General features: G+C 40.1%; 5 protein-coding genes across 6 annotated transcripts in view; 3 read left to right on the top strand and 2 right to left on the bottom strand.

Annotated features, from left to right (window-relative positions):
• Positions 1 to 4,104: 4,104 nt before the first annotated feature.
• Positions 4,105 to 6,331, top strand: LOC130691429 (eukaryotic translation initiation factor 2 subunit 3-like). Its single transcript, XM_057514373.2, has 9 exons — positions 4,105 to 4,256; positions 4,419 to 4,482; positions 4,551 to 4,744; positions 4,808 to 4,946; positions 5,008 to 5,166; positions 5,231 to 5,460; positions 5,524 to 5,668; positions 5,730 to 6,072; positions 6,149 to 6,331. Exons 1-9 carry the CDS (start codon positions 4,182 to 4,184, stop codon positions 6,204 to 6,206), a joined length of 1,407 nt encoding a protein of 468 aa, XP_057370356.1. The 5' UTR covers positions 4,105 to 4,181; the 3' UTR covers positions 6,207 to 6,331.
• An 11-nt stretch (positions 6,332 to 6,342) lies between these two features.
• LOC130691430 (uncharacterized) lies at positions 6,343 to 7,761 on the bottom strand. The gene is made up of 4 exons (XM_057514374.1): positions 7,609 to 7,761; positions 6,897 to 7,322; positions 6,743 to 6,828; positions 6,343 to 6,668 (listed from the first exon to the last, which is right to left on the bottom strand). Exons 1-4 carry the CDS (start codon positions 7,624 to 7,626, stop codon positions 6,530 to 6,532), a joined length of 669 nt encoding a protein of 222 aa, XP_057370357.1. The 5' UTR covers positions 7,627 to 7,761; the 3' UTR covers positions 6,343 to 6,529.
• A 4,680-nt stretch (positions 7,762 to 12,441) lies between these two features.
• Positions 12,442 to 17,324, top strand: LOC130690985 (DNA-directed RNA polymerase III subunit RPC2-like). The gene is made up of 19 exons (XM_057513872.2): positions 12,442 to 12,699; positions 12,771 to 12,977; positions 13,043 to 13,291; positions 13,347 to 13,514; positions 13,584 to 13,741; positions 13,799 to 13,907; positions 13,962 to 14,261; positions 14,323 to 14,488; positions 14,555 to 14,589; positions 14,725 to 14,887; positions 14,947 to 15,100; positions 15,160 to 15,671; positions 15,733 to 15,914; positions 15,973 to 16,073; positions 16,136 to 16,287; positions 16,349 to 16,530; positions 16,606 to 16,719; positions 16,785 to 16,948; positions 17,030 to 17,324. Exons 1-19 carry the CDS (start codon positions 12,631 to 12,633, stop codon positions 17,247 to 17,249), a joined length of 3,405 nt encoding a protein of 1,134 aa, XP_057369855.1. The 5' UTR covers positions 12,442 to 12,630; the 3' UTR covers positions 17,250 to 17,324.
• A 76-nt stretch (positions 17,325 to 17,400) lies between these two features.
• Positions 17,401 to 21,504, bottom strand: part of LOC130690976 (glutamyl-tRNA(Gln) amidotransferase subunit A, mitochondrial-like) — a 60,546-nt gene continuing 56,442 nt past the window's right edge. The window contains exons 2-9 of one of the 2 annotated variants that reach the window (XM_057513865.1): positions 19,353 to 19,472; positions 19,093 to 19,285; positions 18,852 to 19,028; positions 18,611 to 18,786; positions 18,357 to 18,512; positions 18,163 to 18,215; positions 17,879 to 18,102; positions 17,401 to 17,816 (exon numbers count right to left, since the gene is read on the bottom strand). In XM_057513865.1, coding sequence (XP_057369848.1) covers positions 17,450 to 17,816; positions 17,879 to 18,102; positions 18,163 to 18,215; positions 18,357 to 18,512; positions 18,611 to 18,786; positions 18,852 to 19,028; positions 19,093 to 19,285; positions 19,353 to 19,455 — 1,449 coding nt within the window. In that variant the 5' untranslated portion in view covers positions 19,456 to 19,472 and the 3' untranslated portion in view covers positions 17,401 to 17,449. Of the gene's footprint in view, positions 17,817 to 17,878; positions 18,103 to 18,162; positions 18,216 to 18,356; positions 18,513 to 18,610; positions 18,787 to 18,851; positions 19,029 to 19,092; positions 19,286 to 19,352; positions 19,557 to 21,504 lie in introns of those variants that run through there. The other variant, XM_057513864.2, reaches the window with a different exon arrangement.
• Positions 19,841 to 21,470, top strand: LOC130690981 (reticulon-4-interacting protein 1, mitochondrial-like). The gene is made up of 5 exons (XM_057513868.2): positions 19,841 to 20,223; positions 20,284 to 20,708; positions 20,769 to 20,881; positions 20,942 to 21,215; positions 21,304 to 21,470. The coding sequence occupies exons 1-5, from the start codon at positions 19,950 to 19,952 to the stop codon at positions 21,406 to 21,408; spliced, it is 1,191 nt and encodes a 396-aa protein (XP_057369851.1). The 5' UTR covers positions 19,841 to 19,949; the 3' UTR covers positions 21,409 to 21,470.

Below are 21,504 nucleotides of genomic sequence, written 5' to 3'. Positions count from 1 at the left end.
TATTATCTTCCCCAGCTACTGTTCGATATGGATGACGTGATTAGCCTCGTTACACGTCGCCCACAGTTGGTACGTGAAAAGGCTCGTGGACCTATACCGACCACTTATCGAAAAAAATACGGGACCGCAAACCTTTCATTTAGTGGCTTCGTTAAACATGATGCCTCAAGTTTTATCACGTTCTTGTACTTGGATTAAGAAGATGCAAAAAGAATAGTCAACTATAATGTTTCACGAGTTAACAAATGTTGAAACAATGCGATGAATAAGAGCCAGCAAAACGAGAATTTGCATGCGAAATTCACGAAATGTGTTATGATGTCGCTTTATAGAGAAAAGACTATTAATAAAACGCATCAGTATTAGTTTTAAATGCATAATAGTTCCCGGAGATCGGTGATAAAAGTTTTGGAACGAGCGGCTGAACGGCGTCATAGACACTATCCACACAAACGAAAAGTTTTCTTTTACCCTTTGGATAAAGGGCTGGTCTTTTCTTTTTTTGGGTATTACCTCATCAAAACAACTTCTTCTCACGATTTAAAAAAAGGAGGGGATAAACAGCCAAATGGGAACGTGCTGCAAGCGTTCGGGAACTTTCATCCGGAATGCATATATTTATTCACACACACACACACACAGTGTATATACACACACATAGGCTGTATACATCGACTCTCTCTCTCTCTCTCTTTCTGTTGAATTCATGTGTGTGTCAAGTCATCTGACTAAGTGCTGCCGGGACATAGAAGGTTCTTTTTCCTCACGTCTTCCCTCAGAATCTGGACCAGCTGTGCACTCTTCTCTAATATTCTATGTATATTTGTCTTGTATTTCTTAAACAGACTGCGTGTGTGTGTGTGTTTCGCCCCTTAAAAAAAAACAACAACATGAAAGTCAACATTTTTAATTCCATTGATTCGCGTTATTGACATTTAAACATAACACGTAAAAAAAAAAAAAAAAAATGGAAATCATTTTAATTGTGCGTCATTGTATGACTTTGCCGTGTACAGACGCCAAAGGAAAGTCAATTTACTTTATGGATTTTACAATCGGCCCCTTTCCCGGACCCTGAAATACCCCGTTTTCGTGCGGCACGAGCCGCCCAAACTCCGCAGCGATAGGCATCAGCATACAGTCATCGCTGTACGTTACGACTTGATGGATCGCATCGAAACTTCTCTTTTTTTTTTCAAGCTTTAGCCATTGCCCGTCACATCTTTTATTCGAATCAATCAATTTTCCTTGTTGATTTTCAGCCCTATCTTTATCCCGCAAATGTACACAACAGCCTTAAAAAAAAAACGCATTCGGCTTCTGTGTTTCAATGGACACGTCAACAACATTTCCAGCTTTTAACGCGTTGAATGTTGATAGAAAAATGAGGCACACTCTGGAAAGCTATGAGAGAAAATACACGATATCGATTTCGGAATCGTGAAAATGAACTGAACCACGACGCCACCGAGGGGAGTGTCAATACGGAGGGACGCATCACGCTGCGCCTATACGGCATAGTACACAGCTGTCGAATCAAGTCAAATAAAGAGATAGAGAGAATATACAAAAGAGGCCAGGGACAAGAAAAAAAAAAGAAGGGAACGAAGAAATAAATAATGAATCGATGGATTGAAGAGGATGTGCTAGGAAAGGGGCTATACGGGCTAAAAAAAAAAAGCGATTCAATAGCCTATCGCCACGTTCCATCAGCTTCTTCTTCTTCTTCTCAATCGTCTTTGCACTTTGAAAAGAGAAGGTGGGGGCGGGGATGTGGCACAAGAGTAGATAGGGAGGGATTTGGGATATATTCAGAGGATCGACCGATTGAATCACATCGTCGGCTGCACACTCCAAGCTTCTTCTTTTTTTTTCTTCCCTTCTTTCTTCCATTCTTCTATTTCCTCTCAACATCCATCAGCTGATCACTTGATGGATAAATCCATCCGCACCCACCCCACCGCGGATCCAACACGGGTCGTGATGCAACATCGTACATACACGCACAATCGACTGCTCTCTCTCTATAGCGAGCTAGAGCTGCTTTGTATATTGTGTACAACTTTCTTCCCCCAGTTAGTTGTGTGTGATGTCTCTCCACTTTTCGACTTATTCAATCGACACGTTGGGGAGGGTTGTAAAAAAAAAAAAAAAAGAGAGAAAGGGAGGCGACACATTCTTCTCTTTTGATTCGGGGTGTCGCGCCGATTGATCAAAGCAACCCGCCGTCCATCTACGCATAAGAAAAAAGGGATGTATCCCCCCCACTCCCACCACTCCTACTTCTGATTTTCTTCACTTGGTCGGACACCCCGTGCAGCACTTGAATCTATTGACTCAATTCACGATCGAATTGATGGTGACAACTGCGTGTATGAATATATTTCTACGAACTCAGCAGATGAAATACAAGAGATGTAATAATAAAGCAAGTGCGTTCGCGGTCCTCTTTGAAATGATTATAATAGAATCAAGATTTTGACTTAATTTTTTGCTATGGTCGGTCCTTTTTGGTTAGGAACTGGACCATTTTTTAAGTGATCTTATTCAACCCATCAGCAAACTTGAACGTCTCAAGTATCGGCATGTCCCCCCATTATCACGTATTTATTTTTAAATTATAAGCTGATAAAAGGAAATTGTCAATTTTGTGGGGAACCATAGAGGCTTTGATCAATTGACTTGTATTTGCAGAGAGGGGGAAGGGATATTGAGTTTCTTGTGGGAGCCTTCAAAACTCTAAAAGTCTAAATCGACCAATTTGCTTGTATGGAAATATGTTGGGACAAATTAGGAAGGCACCTGCGATGGAAGGAAATAAAATGCAAACATCAGGATAGCAGTTTAAAAAAAAAAAATGTATGTTTAGTTTTATGAAGGATAAGTTAACAAGATTTACGGGAACAATAGAGTTAAGACATAATTGATAACTTACGGCGCAAAAGTTTAAGGATGTCGAAGAGGAAAAAAGAAAATCGGCTCCATGTTTAATTCGACGCATGCCATAGCCAGGGCAAACATTAATTTTCTTATTAAACGAAATTCTTTTTTTATTTTTTCTCTATTTTTCGAAGGGACGGATTTTTTTTTTTTTATTCTCTCCAGATCCCGCTTGTAAATCAACGTCATTTCGTGGAGAGCCGCAGGGTAATGTATTATGTAGGAGAAAGGTTCCATGAATCTTGTCTTCCTCTCTCGACTACTCTCGTCTGTTAGCCTATATTTCCTATGTTGATTGGCATGTTCACCTTATACGGATCTATTGGTTTTCCATTCGTTTTTATTTTTCTTCCCTCCTAAAACACACAAACAGATGGGCATAAGTTGACGGTTGCTTCCATCAATTCCTCGGCATCCACCTGATCCCCCCCTTCCTTTTTTTTTTTTCTAACTAATGTATACCAACCTGTCAGTGATGACCATACACCTGATCAAATATGCAAAGAGATTTGGACTGAATTCAAATGTTTTTTTTTTCTCCCCTTTCTCTCTATTTTTCCCGTGTGTGTTTATGCCTTTGATCCCTTGTATTCCCTCTCATGAAAACGTTCCCGAATCGTGATTTTATGCCCGCGTGTTTTTATGGGGCACGTTGAAGTGGGGTATACGGCACTGCTCTTTTCTCGTCTTCTTTTGTCACGTCATTCGTGATTTTCAAATGACAATATAAAAACAACCCGTCAATGTGGTGCTACCCAAGAAGCTGATGTAAGGAAAGATTGAAGCAAACACATCATCAAAGGTTTATTTCTTCTATTGAGGGACAGCCAAGGCAAACAAAATCAGCCGTAGCGGATCGTGCCGTTCAAAAGCCGTAAGTTTGAATGAAATAAAGAGAAAAAAGAACTCCCTGCTCCATCTAGTGTTAAATTTATGAACTTTCCTTACGATTGGCTTGCCGGCTTATTACACATTTACTGTTCGAAACAAGAAATACATCCAATAAGGAACAATAAGAAGAGGCCAGCTCATATATTTATGGGTGCTCCAGCCACCTTTTATTATTCATACAAGAACCACAAATTACTGTTTATTCACAATACATTTTAAAATAAAAATTCTTTTGGATTTTCGAGTTTTCGGTCTTATTCATGAAACTGGCAACAGCTTTCAGTAACGAAGTTTTATGAACGCACCGTTCCCGTCTGCTATTCCTCTACCTTTCAGCTTCCACGTTAAAAATGTCTACGGCTGAAGAATTTCCGACTGTGACTACTGGACAGCCTCATTTGGCGAAACAGGATCTATCGAAATTAGTAAGAGAAGACAAGTGTTATGTTTTTTTTTGTTGGGAAACACCAAAAGCGACCGGTGACCGATCGCTGTCCAGTGATTGGTTACCCGGCTCCGGGTGTTGTGGTTGCATCAGCAAATGTCTGTTTTCACTTTTGTGTTAATAACTACTTTTTTAATTATAGGATGTTTCCAAATTAAATGCACTCTCCCCAGAAGTCATTAGTAGGCAGGCCACCATTAATATTGGTAAGATAAGTATTTCAAACCTATAAACTAATGCTCACCACCCTGAATTGTCATACTTTGTTCTCCAGGCACAATTGGACATGTAGCCCATGGCAAGTCAACAGTAGTAAAGGCCTTGTCTGGTGTGCAAACTGTGCGCTTCAAGAATGAACTGGAACGCAACATCACCATCAAATTAGGTTATGCCAATGCCAAAATCTTCAAATGTGACAATGAAAAATGCCCAAGGCCTATTTGTTACATGTCTGGAAGTTCATCAAAGGTATGACTTGGTGATGTGATGTTAGATCATGTGCCAGTAAACTGAAATAATCATTATTGCCAGGATGACTCTTTCATGGGGCCGCTAGGGAAATTCAAGTTAGTAAGACATGTATCTTTTGTTGATTGTCCTGGTCACGACATTCTCATGGCCACCATGTTGAACGGTGCAGCCGTCATGGACGCTGCTCTTCTTCTAATTGGTAAATGCTTGATTGCCAATCCATTCTTCTCATCCATCTAATAAGAAAAAATTTATTTTAGCTGGAAACGAATCATGCCCTCAACCTCAGACTTCAGAACACTTGGCTGCCATTGAAATCATGAAGCTCAAACACATCTTGATCCTTCAAAACAAAATTGATTTGGTGAAGGAAAGCCAAGCTAAGGATCAGTATGAACAAATTTTGAAGTTCGTTCAAGGTATGTTAATCGATAGTTTTTAAACGGTGTGTGAACTGTAACATCAAGTGCCTTTATTTCGTAGGCACCGTTGCCGAAGGCGCTCCCGTTATCCCAATCTCAGCTCAGCTGAAATATAACATAGAGGTTATTGCCGAGTACGTGGTAAACAAGATTCCCATTCCGCTGCGCGATTTTTCTGCAGAACCCCGACTGATCATTATTCGTTCGTTCGACGTGAATAAACCCGGTTGCGAAGTAGACGACTTAAAGGGTGGTGTAGCTGGAGGCAGTATTTTGAAGGGAGTACTGAAGGTATACCTCGAAAATTTGATAATGAAGAATATCACTTGATGCATCAAAATCCTTGCCGTGAAGGTGGGACAAGAGATTGAAGTACGGCCTGGCTTGGTATCTAAAGATTCCGAAGGAAAATTGACGTGCAATCCCATCTTTTCCCGAATTGTTTCATTATACGCCGAGCAAAATGAATTGATGTACGCCGTTCCCGGAGGATTAATTGGTTAGTTATGACTTCATAGAGGTAAATGTTTGATTAGTCATCATATCATTTCTTTTTCCAGGTGTTGGCACTATGATCGACCCAACGTTGAGTCGAGCCGATCGAATGGTCGGACAAGTTCTTGGGTCGATTAATGCCCTGCCAGAAATCTTTACTGAGCTTGAAATTTCGTACTTTTTACTGCGCCGCTTGCTTGGTGTCAGAACCGAAGGAGATAAGAAAGGCGCCAAAGTGCAGAAACTGTCTAAAAACGAAGTATTGATGGTTAACATCGGCTCGCTTTCTACCGGTGGTCGCGTCTTGGCTGTTAAGGCCGATTTGGCAAAAATTAGCTTGACAAATCCTGTGTGTACTGAAGTTGGAGAGAAAATTGCACTCAGTCGCCGAGTTGAGAAACACTGGAGGTGATTGTCTTTCCTGTGATTTAGGTTAACCGCGTCCTAACTCTGTAATGTTTTTTTGTTTTTTTTGTACACTAAGGTTGATTGGATGGGGTCAGATCCGTCGTGGAGTTACCATCGCAGCCGAGAAAAAGTGAAAAAGAAAAAGCGAAATCCCCACCAACTCGCCAGCAACTTTATTTTTTTCAATTATTATTTGAAGGAATAATGGGATATTTGACCACTGAGGATCCGTGTTTAATACACGTCCCGAAAAATTTGATTTTCCGAAAATAGTTTTTAAAACCTCTCATCAAGAGATGGATGTATTCGTAAACAAAATTCGACTGGCGTAGCCCAGCTACGCCGAGCCAACAAACAGTAATTAAGTGAATAACGTCAAGAAGCTCGGCAGATGTCTATGGAATGTCGAATGGAGACCTCAATTACCCTTCAGCGTGGAATTCTCTGGAACAACTATTCAAACGATAGCGAATCCGGACTCAGGGTGAGCTTTGTAGTTGACAACACGGAATTTTCCAGATGGATCGTAGTATCCATAACGGCCATGGATAACACCAGAGTTGTCGCGTTCCTCAATGCGGAAAGTGCGGTCAGCTCTAGAAAAGCAAAAACAAATTAGGGTAAATATTTTTCTTTTTATTTGGGAATGTAATTTTCTTCAAGCACGTACCCTTTGCCAGTATCATAACCGAAACGGTAGCTGTTGGGTCCCTGTTGACCTGCGATGGAGAATTGAACGCGACCGTCTTTCACCCCCTGTAATAAAGGCGTATATTACAGTTAGTTCCCACGTTCTATAAAGATGTTGCCAGCACGTAACAGACCTGATCACTGTTGTAGGAAGCAGCGTTGTTTTGCACTCCTTGTTCGAATTTAAGATGTCCCTCATCGTAGGAGCCAGCTTCGTATCCGGTGTTGTCATAGGCGTTGCTGGCTTCAGCGACGTACTTTTCGGCCACGGGTCTAATGGGGCTGATAGGTTTGCGTTTCTGCTGGAAACCTGGTTTGGCAAAGCTCTGTTGGGGAGCAGACGAACGCTCCTGGACATCTGGACCTAATGGCGTGTATTCGCTAGTTTGCTTGGGTTTGGCGGAAAGGTATTCGGGCTGAAGAGGTTCAGATTGGCGGCTGCGAAACGGTTGTGGTGCGGTGACCGCGTTCTTTCTACGCAGGTTGCGTCTTTCAGCGAAAGATCCACTGGACTCAGCCGGGAAGCATACAGCCAAACCCACCAAGCACAACAGTGCAATCTGCAAGTTAGTATTACAACAAAACAAGAACGAAATCCGTTAGTTTTATTGCACACGACAGACTAAACTGCAGAACGGCCTAGTTTCGCACCGTAAAAAAAAAGTAATTATTCCTTGTTGGAGTTCACATACAGCATGTTCTAAATAAGAAACATGTGTTTCGTCTATTGACCTAAATGTAATAATCATTTTTTTTTTCAAACATTTTCAGAGCAACACTTACATCAATTGATCCCTTTCATTTTTGCTAAGCAAATTAAAACAGGTACAAAATTGAAATATTTACCATGACTGAAACCTTCATATTCCTAGGAATGGTAAAAACTGGTAGATGAAATTGGCTGAAATGGAGTACACTACACTCGCTTTGAGAATGCTGTTGAGAATGATATTGGATCCACCGTGCAGGCACATTTATACATCCATTCGTTCATAACTCCGCCCCCCACCCTCACTAGACCATCCTTTGGTTTTCACTCTAGACGTCACGGCCGCCAAAGGTGTTTTTATTTTTCGTTTTTCTTTTCTTCGCTTCTTCTTTTTCTTCCTTTATTTTCTTCCTCCATCTGGCTACCTGGTGACGGTCCAGTGGTCAGGAATCTCTTATGGTCAACCGACACATACACGAACATCTACAAGAACAAAGACTGGGGCATACAGTAAAACGATCACTAAGAGAATAAAAAAAAATAGAAATGCTTCCTTCTAACTAGAGATCGGTGTCTACTGTGTTCTCTTTCTTCGCTCATAATTATTATTTTTCCTTAGGCTGGAAGAACGCGTGTAATCACTTCGTCGAAGAGAAAGTACAGCCCGAAGAATAGGATGGACAACATTTGGTAATGCAACGCCTGTATACTCCGGCTGCATTTACTCGCTTCATTTAACAAAACGATGCCCTAATAAAGTGTGGAGAAAACTGTGAAACCCCTTTAAGGCCGTTGACAAGTCTCCCTAGGAGGTTTTTCTTCATTTCACTCGCAATAATCATTTAACCAAGAAAAGAATGGAAAATTCCCCCGCAAAATTTGCATCGTTTATCGAAGATAGGCCGTTTCAGTAGCAGAAACCTCCCACGCGCTATCAATTGAAACGATTTCTATTGTAGAAAACATTGAGCTAATTTTAGATGGGGAAAAAACTAAATCTTTTCTGACTTTCTCTTTAGAATCTACTAGCATCTATTGGAAGAAGATTTAACATCAGCAGTATAGCAGGTGCTACATCCAAGATCGGCTAATATTTTTTTTTTCAGGGTAATTCACTTCTCCAAACCTCTTTCTTTCTCTCTTTCTTCCTCAAGTTGTCCCACCAATGGCTTATAAAATTGCCTTACCCCAAATCAAATGTATGCTACCACCCGACCAGAAATAAGCGATCCAGGCTAGCTGGCTAATGTGTACGTGATAGCCCGTGTGTTTTTTTTAATGTCGGAATTTAACCATAAGAGCATTTAAACTTTTACTTTTCCCTGATTTCTTTTATGCTTTACGCACCTAAGGATATTGGAGTTGAAAGCAGAAGAAACGACCCAGTATCATCAACAAACAGAAAGCCTTTACCTTGCGCCGTAAGCCAGGTATAGCATATGTGCACACTGCATTATAACTAGCTAAAAGCAATTGCCTTTACAGTTAAAGAGTTTGCGACTTTCACTAGTGCATCGCATCCACCTCATGCAGAGGCAACCTGGAAAGCTTGGCAGATGCCATCTTTCACCGTCAAAAGAATTCAGGAAACCAAGTGGTTTCGGTAGCGATTGGCTGTTGAAGGAACATGTATGTGCGTCAGCAGTATCGTCAGCTGGACCGAAGAAAAGCGGGACGGGCTCTGCGGCTATATACCACCCTGCAGTCTTATTGGAGAAAGTCGTTTTTCTTTCCTTCCTCTTCTCTTTCTGTCTTTTTCTTTTTACAACTTTTTGATTAATCTTGGACGTGTGTGTGTCTCCAGGAAGGAGATCCAATTAAGGGCGCTTGCGGGAGCTATACGGCCTTGTTTTCCCTAGCCCGTCATCCATTCTGGCCTTCTTCCTGGTGCCACTGCAATTACCAGTAAATGGTGAGCGTCCCACTAACGATATTTATCAATTTTGTTAACTGTCGCTTGTCGTTATGCGTCACCAGACGAGTTGATGAAACACATCAATTATCTTGTTCATCTTTGCGTTAAGGTGTGATAAGGCCCGATAGTGAATCGTGATCCTTCCAGGACAAAAAAGCTAGTGTGACCCTATTCGTTGTTGAAGCGTGTGACACCATTTAGGACACATAAAGGGATACAGAATGTGTTGGAATTTTTTTTCCTCCTTGGCAAAGTCAATGGAAGAAAAATATTTCCTCCTTTGTTTTCGGTTTGTTGGACATCCATCTTCTAATGCAAGCTCTGCTTTCTACGTTCCTTTACGTTGTACGTAAGGGCAATGCATGAGACCAAGAAATTTGGGCAAAGGTCTGGCAAAGCAGAGCGTATCCACTTGCCAAAGAGCATCCGCATTCATTTGATTTCCTTTCAATCTGTTGGTCTGCGTGCATTGTAATCGAGCATTTCAAACTAACTATGTGAGAATTTTTCCGATAAGGAGCCATTCAACTGTAACAAAGTGCTTCGGGTTTTCTCCTACCGTGAAGAATTTTTGTTTAAAAGAGAAATCAATCGAAACAGATTACTTTTTAAAGATGTCACGCTCAAGTAACAACCAAAAATTGGGTTCTTTGTGTGAAACGTTAGTAAAAAAAAAAACTTTATTCACTAAAGTTTGTGATCAGCTGTTCGGTAAAGCGTGTTTTCTTTAAGCATTTTTCATTGCATCTGAACGGATCGCCAATATGGCTTTATTTATACGTTGACGTTCATTCGAAGTAAATAGGCTCCCTCCTTCTCAAATCTCAATGTCGAATTTCAGAAAACCACCTGCCAAGTCATTGAACTACTTTATTGTAATGCAGAATTCAGCGTTCGACACTCGAGGGCTAGCGCGTGACATAACATGGCAATATCACCGCAAACGTGAAACCGTGCATTATGCATAAGTGTAACCATTGATATGGTATCATAGCCTATATGAATTAAAGTGTCTGTGCATTTTTGAAGTAGGAAAAAAAAAGCAACCCGGATACGAGGTCTCATCAAGTGTCTGTTAGTCAAGTGTACACCTGGCTTGCGATATCATACAACCCTCGAGCACAAACTCAGGCAGAAGAACAGGTGGACAAATCGCCGCCCGGTTATTAACGGTGAATTTTCACCCGTCCTTTTACTTTGTTAGTTGGTAACTATCTAGGCCGACGCAAATATTCATCTTCTCTCTTATCAATTTATACGATCCAGTTCACCCGTCCAATTTCAGCTGCTGATCCATAACTTCTCAATTGGACTTTAATATCCCTTTTTCTTTTTCCGCTTTTCAATTGGCAGTTTGGAGCTCATGACAAAATAGTTTACGTACCGTTAAACTTGGGTTTTCCAGAAAAAAACCATCATTCAGGTGAGAGCCAAAGCACTTACTTTTTTGTTTCCTTTCATTCTGAACTATTGTATTTGCACCTTTTTGTGTTTGGTTTTGCGGGTCCCTTTAAGAGTTAACTTGAACAAGTGGCGTTGTGTAACAGTACACACATGCAGAAAGCAGATGGTCAGAAACTTTGAGTGATTCATGGCCGACTTACCTAAAAATGGACGATCGGTCAGACAAACGGCTTTGCACGTTGAGCTGTTCTTTTTTGGTTTGTTCTATTTTTTGTGCTGCCATTAAAACCCTCCTCAGAACGTTTGTGTTACTCAAAGATTGTTTTCCTTGCAGTCGCTATACAAATATCTGGACACACTTGCGGTCGCTAAGATTACGCGATTGTTTACATTTATCAGGAGGTAAATACTTGATGTGGGCCATATTCTTATTTTCCGCCCAAAAAAAAGGCAATCGTAAAAATTTAGAGAAATGGAGTATGAAACAAAAGCTTATGCTACACATTTTGCACGGGAAGTTGCAATTAAAAAAAAGTTCCGCGCACCCACCTTAACCGTACTCTGCCACTGTACAATTATTCGTGGAGGACGAACAACCAAATTAAAGAACGCTGTCGTGATGGCTAGTGCCTTGCGTTTTGCTGTTGCCATTTTCCTTATTCCGACAAAACAACGGAGTGAAACATAAACAATTTTTTAAATGGAAGATTGGTAACCTAAGAAAATGTCTGGCATATTGTGAAAAATACTGGCGGTATACAGCTATGCTGAACAAAATACACGATGATCTTTCCAAAAATATTTAAATTTTCATTTTGTTTTTTCCTTCATTAGTCTGATCTAGTCATTTACTGTTTCATAACTGCAACGTTCATTCAGCTCAACTGCACTGGAGATCTTGATCTAGATTATGTTTTTTGTGCAATTATTCATAAAATCCCCTGATACAAAATAATGGTATGACAAGCACAAGTGTCTAAATTGCACAGTTCTTTATTGTCAAGTATGGTGTTGGGAAATCAGAAAAATTCTGGTGATACCATGATCTCTTCCAATAATCGTTCTTCAATCTTGGTAAATATTTCTTGATTGGTTTCTGGAATGTTGAAGCTGACAAAAATAGGTTTCTTGCATCTCTTGGATAGACGGGTAGCAAGAGTTGAAGATGTCAAAGAAGATGAATCACCCAAGATTTTGACAGATGTAGGTGATTTTTCATATGCAGTACTCATTGCTAGAGACAGATCTTTGAAAGATGGATCATTCTCCATGCCAATCCATAAGACAATCTGATCTTTTAGTTTTAAAGCTTGATAACAGACATTCTTGCCCATAACTTTTCCTGTAAACTGATGAATTCCAACCGGAGACATTGAATTTATTGTCGAGGGTATACGAATCAATGTAGTTATACTTGTCACTTGCCTCAGTTTCAAAAATTTCAAATTTGTTCAGTCCTTTCACGTCGATGAATATCGTCTGATACACATAGACACATTTCCATTTGTATATAACTGAACATCTACATGTAGTAACAACTAACCAGAGTATAGATGGCAGTACAGGGCCAGCAAATAGTGATGGCGCTGTAATTCAACTGGTTAAATTTTCGTCTGCTTGAAATTTCAGCAGCCGGCTGTGGTGTACAGAACTGCTTCACGTGTGTTCCAGTACACACAGGTTTTTATTAGGAAAGAAATTTGTTTTAATCGAGTTTTATCATTTTAAAGCAATAACACGAATTAAAATACGTACTTTAACTGTTTGTGTCGTTTGTGATTAAACAATTAGCACTCGGCTTTAGTGTTAGGATTTAAAAATTTTATAATAGCGTTGAAGAATGGGTGAAGCGAAAAAAGATATGTATGATGATTTAGAAAAATTGCTGCAGCCAATTAAGGCTGTCGAGGTATTTACAACGAGATTATACTTGCGAATCTATGAACATTTTATTACATCATCAGTAATCTTTATATTTAGGAAAAATGGAAACTGGTGCCTGCTTTTCTGAAAACAAAAGGGTTGGTGAAACAACACATTGACTCCTACAACTACTTCATCAATGTTGATATCAAGAAGATAGTGAAGGCCAACGACAGGGTTTTAAGTCATGCAGATCCAACTTTCTACATCAAATATCTTGATATTCATGTGGGAAAGCCAGACTCAGTTGAAGATATGAATCATGTAAATTTCTTTAGTTATATTCAATAATGACAATGGATTTCATAAAATATTTTTCTTATACCTAGTCTCGATTGACAACACCACATGAATGCAGGTTGAGAGATATGACATACTCTGCACCAGTTACCGTGGACATTGAATACACCAGGGGACAACAGAGAATTGTACGGAATGGAATTCCAATTGGAAGAATGCCCATTATGCTTAGAAGTTCAAACTGTACTCTGGCTGGCATTTCACCTGCTGAAATGGCTAAAAAGAATGAATGCCCTTATGACTGTGGTGGCTACTTCATTGTTAGAGGAAATGAGAAAGTATGTAGACATATTGCTTCAAAATTGCATTTACTAAACTAACTTTGTTTCGTAGGTGATTTTAATTCAGGAACAAATGTCCAAAAACCGCATGATTGTCGAAGAGGACAGAAAAGGCAATATGTCCTGTCAAGTAACCAGTAGCACACACGGGACAAAGACACGTACAAACGTCGTTGTAAACAAAGGCAAATACTACTTGAAACAAAATAGTTTCCAAGATGTAAGGATATTGTGTCAACATTACTTAATCTAGACACCATTTAGTTTATTCAATTTGATCAACTTGTAGGATATACCCGTCGCCATAGTGTTTAAAGCAATGGGCATCGTGTCAGACCAAGAAATAGTACAAATGATCGGTACGGATGACCGTGTGATGACGTCTTTTGCACCTTCCCTGGAAGAATGCGTACGCGCCTCCATTTTTACTCAACAGCAGGCATTACGGTACATTTGTAAGGAACGCTTCAATTTACGTAAAACCTCAATTCATTTTTTGAACAGACATTTGGGAAACAAATTGCGTCAAAAACGGTTCTTTGGAGGTCCAAAGAAAACGGCCATAGAAGAGGCAAGAGAAACACTTGCCACAACTATACTTGCCCATGTTCCGGTGAGATCGTTTCTTTCATATAATAGTGACCTTTCCCTTAATTCCATGTTGTAGGTGGAAGACTTCAATTTCAAAGCGAAAGCTATGTATCTAGCTTTGATGATTCGACGGGTCATACAAGCTGAAAATGATCCAAGCTCCGTCGATGATCGTGATTATTATGGTAACAAGCGTTTAGAATTAGCGGGATCGCTACTGTCGCTTCTGTTTGAGGATTTGTTCAAGCGGATGAATTTCGAGTTGAAACAAATTGCTGATAAGAATATTCCAAAGATTAAAGCGGCCCAGTTCGATGTTATCAAACATATTCGAACAGATCACATCACCATGGGGTTAGAAAATGCTATTTCTACGGTAAAAATCATTGCCATATAAATTTCCTGCTTGGGAAAGTAAAACATTTCTGTTTTCTTAGGGAAACTGGACTATCAAACGTTTCCGGATGGATAGGCAAGGTGTAACGCAAATGCTTTGTCGCTTGTCGTACATTTCCGGACTTGGAATGATGACCCGCGTCAATTCTCAATTTGAAAAAACACGCAAGGTATCAGGGCCCCGCTCTTTACAGCCGTCACAGTGGGGTAAGAATCTACATTTTTCCTTCATATTTTAGGCTCATGTTATTTTTCTTTCTAATAAATTTGCAGGTATGCTTTGCCCGTCAGACACACCAGAAGGCGAGGTAAACTATTTTCATTTTCTTTAATCTTTCACCATTCTTAACTTTCCCACAGCAAATAATCAATTTTATTAATTTCTTTTGTTGGTTTGTTCTGTTTTTCATTGTCGATTTTTTGCTTTTAATCTACTTTAATAGGGATGTGGTCTAGTAAAAAATTTGGCACTAATGACTCACATCACGACCGAAGCAGAGGAAGAACCAATCATCCGGATTGCACAGAATATGGGGGTGGAAGATATCAATCTGTTCAGTGGCGAGGAAATCAGCGACCCGAACGTTTACACCGTCTTTCTTAATGGTTTCTACTCTTTTCCTTTTTCTATTACGTTAACATTCTCATTTTTAAGGTCATTTTAGGTAACATTCTCGGGCTTGTTAAAAACTACCAGCGCCTAATCCGCTACTTTAAATTGGCGAGACGTCATGGCTACATCAATGCATTCGTTTCCATTTACCCACACTTTCAAACTCGTTCCGTTTACATCAGTTGTGATGGTGGTCGTTTATGCCGGTCAGTTTCCTAATTCAATTTTTTTAACTGCACTATTCTGAATTTACTTATGCATTTAGGCCTTACGTAATAGTACGGAAAGGAACACCAGCCGTAACCGAAAAACATATGCAAGAGCTGGCGGATGGCTTTCGCACATTCGAAGATTTTATTTACGATGGATTGATTGAGTACTTGGATGTAAATGAAGAAAACGACAGCAACATTGCTGTCTACGAATCGGACATCACAATAGAATCCACTCACCTCGAAATCGAACCATTTACCTTGCTTGGTGTCTGTGCTGGCCTGATCCCTTATCCCCACCACAACCAAAGTCCTCGAAACACGTATCAATGCGCCATGGGTAAACAGGCAATGGGTACCATCGCTTGCAACCAACGCAATCGAATTGATACGTTGCTCTACAACCTGGTTTATCCGCACAAGCCAATGGTGAAGACCCGAACCATTGAGCTGATTAACTTTGAGAATCTTCCCGCTGGACAAAACGCAATGGTCGCCGTCATGAGTTACTCTGGTTTTGACATTGAAGATGCCACTGTCTTAAACAAAGCTTCACTTGATCGAGGTAATATTGCTCTAGAGAAATCATTTTCTTCCCTTGATCTACATTTACCCTTATGCCTTAGGTTACGGTCGTTGTCTTGTTTACAAGAACGCCAAATGCTCTTTAAAACGTTACAACAATCAGAGCTCAGATCGCGTTAATGGCCCTATGGTTGATTCAACAACCAAAAAACCTATCTGGAAACATGAAATTCTAGACGCCGATGGCTTTGCAAGCGTTGGTCAACCGGTTCAACCTAAACAAGTACTTAACAGAGAATCGTTGAATTCTAATCCGTAAATAACATTATAACTATCGTCAGATATTAATTAACAAAGCAATGCCAACTGCCCCTGTGGTCACTGTTACACCGGGAGCGCCAGCAGCCGTCCCGCTGCCCGAATATCGTGACGTTCCCATCACGTACTCTCATTAATGTTTTAGCATTACCAAGTCGCATTTTAATTGTCAGTTATTGCCTTTAGTTATAAGGGTGCAATTCCTTCATACGTAGAAAAAGTGATGTTCTCATCCAACGCTGAAGAAGCACACATAATCAAAATCCAGCTGCGACAAACCCGACGTCCTGAAATCGGAGACAAATTCAGCAGTCGGCATGGTCAGAAAGGAGTCACTGGTAATTTTCTTCGTGTTTTGTTCTTCGATATAGCTCTTAAGCGTTCCCTTTTATTTTGTAGCTCTCATTGCTGAACAAGAAGATCTGCCGTTTACGGAACTAGGAATTTGCCCCGATGTCATTATGAATCCCCATGGATTTCCATCTCGTATGACTGTCGGTAAGCTGATCGAACTACTAGCTGGAAAAGCCGGTGTGTTAGAGGGAAAGTTTCATTATGGCACAGCATTTGGAGGGTCCAAGGTAACATTTGACTGTTGACTAAAGTTCTTCACGACAGTATTCTTTCATTTAATAATTGTTTCTATTATTTTTTAGGTTCAAGATGTTAGTGAAGAACTCATTAAACACGGATTTAACTATCAAGGCAAAGAGTGTATGACGTCTGGTACAACTGGGGAGCAACTGACAGCCTACATTTATTTTGGACCAGTAATTAGGCAACGTAAATGATTTCTTCGTTGTGCATTTTAAGTGTGGATGCTTCCCTGTTGTAGGTTTACTATCAAAAATTGAAACACATGGTGATGGATAAAATGCATGCACGATCACGTGGACCAAGAGCTGTCCTCACTCGACAACCAACAGAAGGTCGAGCTCGTGAAGGCGGTTTACGTCTCGGTGAAATGGAACGTGATTGTCTTATTGCATACGGATCGAGGTTCGATATAATTTGTAGATTAAAGTGACTGAAACCCCTCTAAGTTCTTTTACTAGCTAAAGATTTTCTATTAATTTGAAGCATGTTGATTTTGGAGCGGCTAATGATATCCAGTGACGCATTCGATGTCGACGTGTGCAATCAGTGTGGCCTGATGGGGTATTTTGGATGGTGTCATTATTGCAAATCAAGCGGATCGGTTTCTTCCATCCGTATTCCGTATGCGTGCAAACTGCTATTCCAGGAACTTCAGGCCATGAACATAGCTCCACGTCTTAAATTGGATAAATACTTTGACTGATAATGTGATATCTCAGACTCTGTCGAACGTTACTTCAGTCAAATTTTACTATAATATTGTGTGATTTTAAAGGTCCTTTGCATGGATTTTTACGTGAGAGCAGCAAGGTTAAGAACATGAAAAGTTATTTAAAAAATTGACAAAATGTCCATTTATGACTTTCTTGTATGTATTTAATATCTAGGAAGAAAAAATTCGTCTCATGCCTCTTTAACAATCGGTTGGGGAAAAGTGAGCTCTTTTTCGAGGAGTTCAGCTACATCTAGCAGCGTTTCATCGTCAAAATGAGGTGCCATCAATTGAATACTCAGTGGTAAGTTTCGCTTCGACAGTCTAACGGGCAGACTCAAGGCTGGTATTCCAGCCATGTTTGCAGGTTGCGTGCAGTAGTCCTGGTCTGCAGATTGAGCACGAGAATCCTTTTGGTTGAATTCTGAAAACAATGGTGCATCCGACAAAGTTACGGGAGTCAATAACAAATCGACACCCGTACTCCACAATTTAATGTAATCTTCGTATATCAATCTGCGGAGCTTCATGGCCTGAACAAAATACTTCTGGTAGTTCCTATTCAAAGAGAAAAGATGAAGGTAAAAACGTCACAACGGACGGAAAAAAAAATTACTAACTCTTTTAACAAAAAGTAGTTTCCGGCCAAAATTCGCCCACGCACAATTTGATTAAAAGCCTGTGATCGGGTGGCCGCGTAAAGGCTCTCCGTGCTATTCAGGTTTTTACCCGTCGCGCGATAGCCATATCGCAATCCGTCATAACGTGCCATATTTGACGCCACTTCACAAGGATTTAGCACAGAATAGCAGGCAATGGAATAGGATGTGTGAGGAAGAGATACCTAATAAGTAAATTGGGCATAATCTGTCGGCAGAGAGAATACATTTTGGTTTTAACCTACTTGAACAACTTGAACCCCGCAGTTCTCCAATAGGTCCGTGACATCCCTCCAAGCTGTATGATAATTTTTTCCAGTAGAATCGAATCGCAGGAGAAATATAGAACAGAATTCCACAGCACACAGCGAATGTTAAATATTACTGATTGTACAAGAATGACTAGAGAAGATTTGGTGGTGTTTTTCAGAAAATTTACCGTCGGCGACTTCAGAAGATAATCCAGGGCAATAAAACTCCTTTGGGATCCCCACGCATAACTTACTAAGCTTCGCAGAAGCCCGTTTCAGTTTACTCTTATTCAAGGGGCGCTGAAGTGTAGTGGAATCTTTAGGATCCCAGCCCTTTATAATGTCTAATTTTGTAAACGTAGTGAGTCGGTGAAAGTATTTAATAAATAAATATAAAATAAGATCGCCAAGTTTAACTGGCTAAGGCATTTGCAGAACATACCAAAGGCTGATCGACAATCGCCGACGGTCCGCGCTAGAATCCCCGGAACGTCCATGGAATTTACCAAAGGAATCAGGCCATACCTGGAAAGGGAGCCATAACTTGGTTTGAATCCCACGACGCCGCAGTAGCTCGCGGGATTCCGAACAGAACCGCCTGTGTCTGATCCTAGTGCACTGGAAACACAGTTTGCAAATATATAATCTTTACAATCACATTTTTAACTTCCCAGAATGCTCACACTGTGCATGATCCAGAAGCAACTGCAACAGCACTACCACCTGAGCTACCACCAGCAATAAAAAAATCATCTGGTGGAGTACTGAATGTTTCATTAAAGTTGGGATTCAATTCCTGGATGATGTGAGACCCCCATATATTTCTAGTAGGACCAAAGATGCTTTCAGTTGTTCCTGATCTACAATATAGTATAATTTAATTTCAATAAAATTTATCAAAAAATGGTGAACAAGATTACAAACCCCATTCCAAATTCATCCATGTTTGTCTTCCCCATTAATATAGCTCCGGAATCAAGTAGTCTTTCAACAACAGTTGCGTTGTAGGTAGGAAAAAAGTTTTCCAACATTTTTGAAGCACACGTAGTTTTTGTGTTCTTGGTACAAAAATTATCTTTGACAGCTACTGGAATCCCTTCAATGGGTCTGGGAATCCCTAAAAATATTGTTGATCAATAGGTCGAAGTGTATCAATCCGGGAATTCGTGATGGACTTTTTCTACCTTTCATATATCTCTGAGCAGATTCTTCTAGCTGCACTTGACTGATTTTATTTGTTACCGTTATGTAGGCATTCAGGTTTTTTATCTTTTGTACACGATTCATACATTGCGCATAGAGTTCTTGCACTGAACATCCCCCAGATTTTAATTGCTGCAACATTTTGGAAGACGTTTTTATTTTTATTTTCCGTGTTTAAATTATTTTACCTGCTTTCAAAACCAACAGACGACACGACCAAACTTTGACTGACAACACACCGCTAGATGGCCGTACGGCACGGAAGAAGTGCAAGCAACAACAAACGTTGTTAGAATTTGAAATGTCCACATTCTATACAGTGTGTGTCTTACCTTTTTTACAAAATGATAGAGGATAACAGTTTTGAAAATTAAGAAACCATAACGTAAATGTTATATAACATTAATTTCATTAAAAGGATTGTAGTTCAAGAAATTTCCGCTTGGTTGTCCTAACTTGTTTGTTTCTTTGCAGAACAAATTCCGCAAGTGGGCCTATTGGTTCTGTTTTGTTTTCCTTCTATCAGATACACGTGTGTTTGTTATGGAATAGCGAAGGAAAAACGTTGATTCTCTTCCATGTTAAAAATGAGCTCTTTAGCTTCCCGCACCATTTGGGGTTTCGAAGTGATGTTTTTAAAGTCTACTATCAGAAAATGTAGTTCGTTTGTGAGACCAAATGAACTCCCAAACCTTCCTGGTACCATGTCAGCCTGGCAACTTTATGGTTATAAAGGACTTGAATCCTTGAAATTGGTAAGTACTGTAGAGGTACCCCCAATAACACAACCAAATGAAGTATTGGTCAAAGTCAAGGCAGCATCCATCAATTCACTTGATGTAATGATGTCAGGTATGCCAAAAATCAAACATTACCAAACTTGGGTTTCATTAGTGTTATGTATATTTATAGAGGGATATGGTCAGCAACTTTTTGAAAATTACAGCTATCTAAAACCTAGTAGGATCAGCCAGATTACAAAAACTCATCTTCCTTTAACCCTTGGAAGAGACTTTGCTGGTGTTGTTCAAGCAGTTGGTGGAGCTGTGAAAAACCTTCAGCTTGGTGATGAAGTTATGGGTATCATTCCACCTCCACAAGCAGGATCACATGCTGAGTATCTTGTAACCTCAGCAAGTAACATGAAACAAAAGCCAGGCAATTTAACAATGGAAGAGGCAGCATCACTTCCTTATGCAGGCTTGACAGCATGGTCAGCACTTAGTATTACAGCTGAGCTGTGTATTGGCTCAAAAGGTAAAAAGGTGTTGGTGATGGGAGCAGCAGGAGGAGTTGGCTCAATAGCCATCCAGCTTTTGAAAAACTGGGGAGCAATAGTAAGTGTTATGTTAGATTTTCAAAATGCACCCATAACTCAAATCTGACTTCTGAAATAGATTGTTGCAAGTGGCTCCTCAGAAGTGATACCTTTTCTTATAGAATTAGGATCTGACTTTGTAATAGATTATACCTCCCCTGAAGCAGAATCGGAGTTGTATCAGTTTGGCGGGTGTGGTCAAATTCAGATTCTTCATGTATTTTACGCTATCACTAATCGTATTTGGTTTAGGTTTGACGTGATATTAGATTGTACAGGTCGTACTCACAACTTCAATTACAGTTTTTTGAAACCATGGTCTAATGCCAAGTATGTGACTTTATCTCCGCCTACGTTACGGAATTTCGACGAACATGGTATGATTGGCGGAATGATGAAAAATGGCTTGGACTTGCTGGCTGCGAACTCCTCAGCCATAATAGAAGGCAAGACATTGCGATGGGCTTATTTCGTCCCAAGCTCGTCGGCTCTTACAGAATTGGTCGATTTGGCTCGAAATAAAAAGGTATTTATACAGCTTCGACTAGGTCCTATTTAAATATAGTGTAGGTATGTGTAAATTAATGTCGGTTTTGTTGTTTTTCATTTTGAAGCTTCAGACAGCAGTGGATAGTGTGTTTCCCTACGAACAGTTACCGGAGGCTTATGCTAAAATGAAAGCAGGTCATAAGCGTGGTAAAATTATCGTTACAATGTAGAAGTGGTTCCGGTCTTTGGGTGTTGGTGATAGTATGAACAAATGAAAAAAGCTACGGTTAAATCCTTAGAATGTTTTATTACAATTTTCCAACAAA

The sequence above is a fragment of the Daphnia carinata genome, chromosome 1 (genome assembly GCF_022539665.2).
Source record: "Daphnia carinata strain CSIRO-1 chromosome 1, CSIRO_AGI_Dcar_HiC_V3, whole genome shotgun sequence".
In the NCBI taxonomy this organism is placed as follows: Eukaryota; Metazoa; Arthropoda; class Branchiopoda; order Diplostraca; family Daphniidae; genus Daphnia; species Daphnia carinata.
Note: the sequence above shows the minus strand (reverse complement) of the source record. Positions and strands in the feature narration are given on the sequence as shown.

Coding starts and splice junctions, on each gene's coding strand:
- LOC130691429 (XM_057514373.2), top strand. CDS start 4,182: ATGTCTACGGCTGAAGAATTTCCGACTGTGACTACTGGACAGCCTCAT. Junction 4,257..4,418: donor AACAGGATCTATCGAAATTA/GTAAGAGAAGAC, acceptor TTTTAATTATAG/GATGTTTCCAAATTAAATGC. Junction 6,073..6,148: donor CGAGTTGAGAAACACTGGAG/GTGATTGTCTTT, acceptor TTGTACACTAAG/GTTGATTGGATGGGGTCAGA.
- LOC130691430 (XM_057514374.1), bottom strand. Junction 6,829..6,896: donor CTTCCTACAACAGTGATCAG/GTCTGTTACGTG, acceptor CCTTTATTACAG/GGGGTGAAAGACGGTCGCGT. Junction 6,669..6,742: donor GGTTATGATACTGGCAAAGG/GTACGTGCTTGA, acceptor TTGCTTTTCTAG/AGCTGACCGCACTTTCCGCA.
- LOC130690981 (XM_057513868.2), top strand. CDS start 19,950: ATGTTAAAAATGAGCTCTTTAGCTTCCCGCACCATTTGGGGTTTCGAA. Junction 20,709..20,768: donor TGAAAAACTGGGGAGCAATA/GTAAGTGTTATG, acceptor CTTCTGAAATAG/ATTGTTGCAAGTGGCTCCTC. Junction 20,882..20,941: donor GAGTTGTATCAGTTTGGCGG/GTGTGGTCAAAT, acceptor TATTTGGTTTAG/GTTTGACGTGATATTAGATT.
- LOC130690985 (XM_057513872.2), top strand. CDS start 12,631: ATGGGTGAAGCGAAAAAAGATATGTATGATGATTTAGAAAAATTGCTG. Junction 13,742..13,798: donor ACTCAACAGCAGGCATTACG/GTACATTTGTAA, acceptor TTTTTTGAACAG/ACATTTGGGAAACAAATTGC. Junction 15,915..15,972: donor AACCGGTTCAACCTAAACAA/GTACTTAACAGA, acceptor AACTATCGTCAG/ATATTAATTAACAAAGCAAT.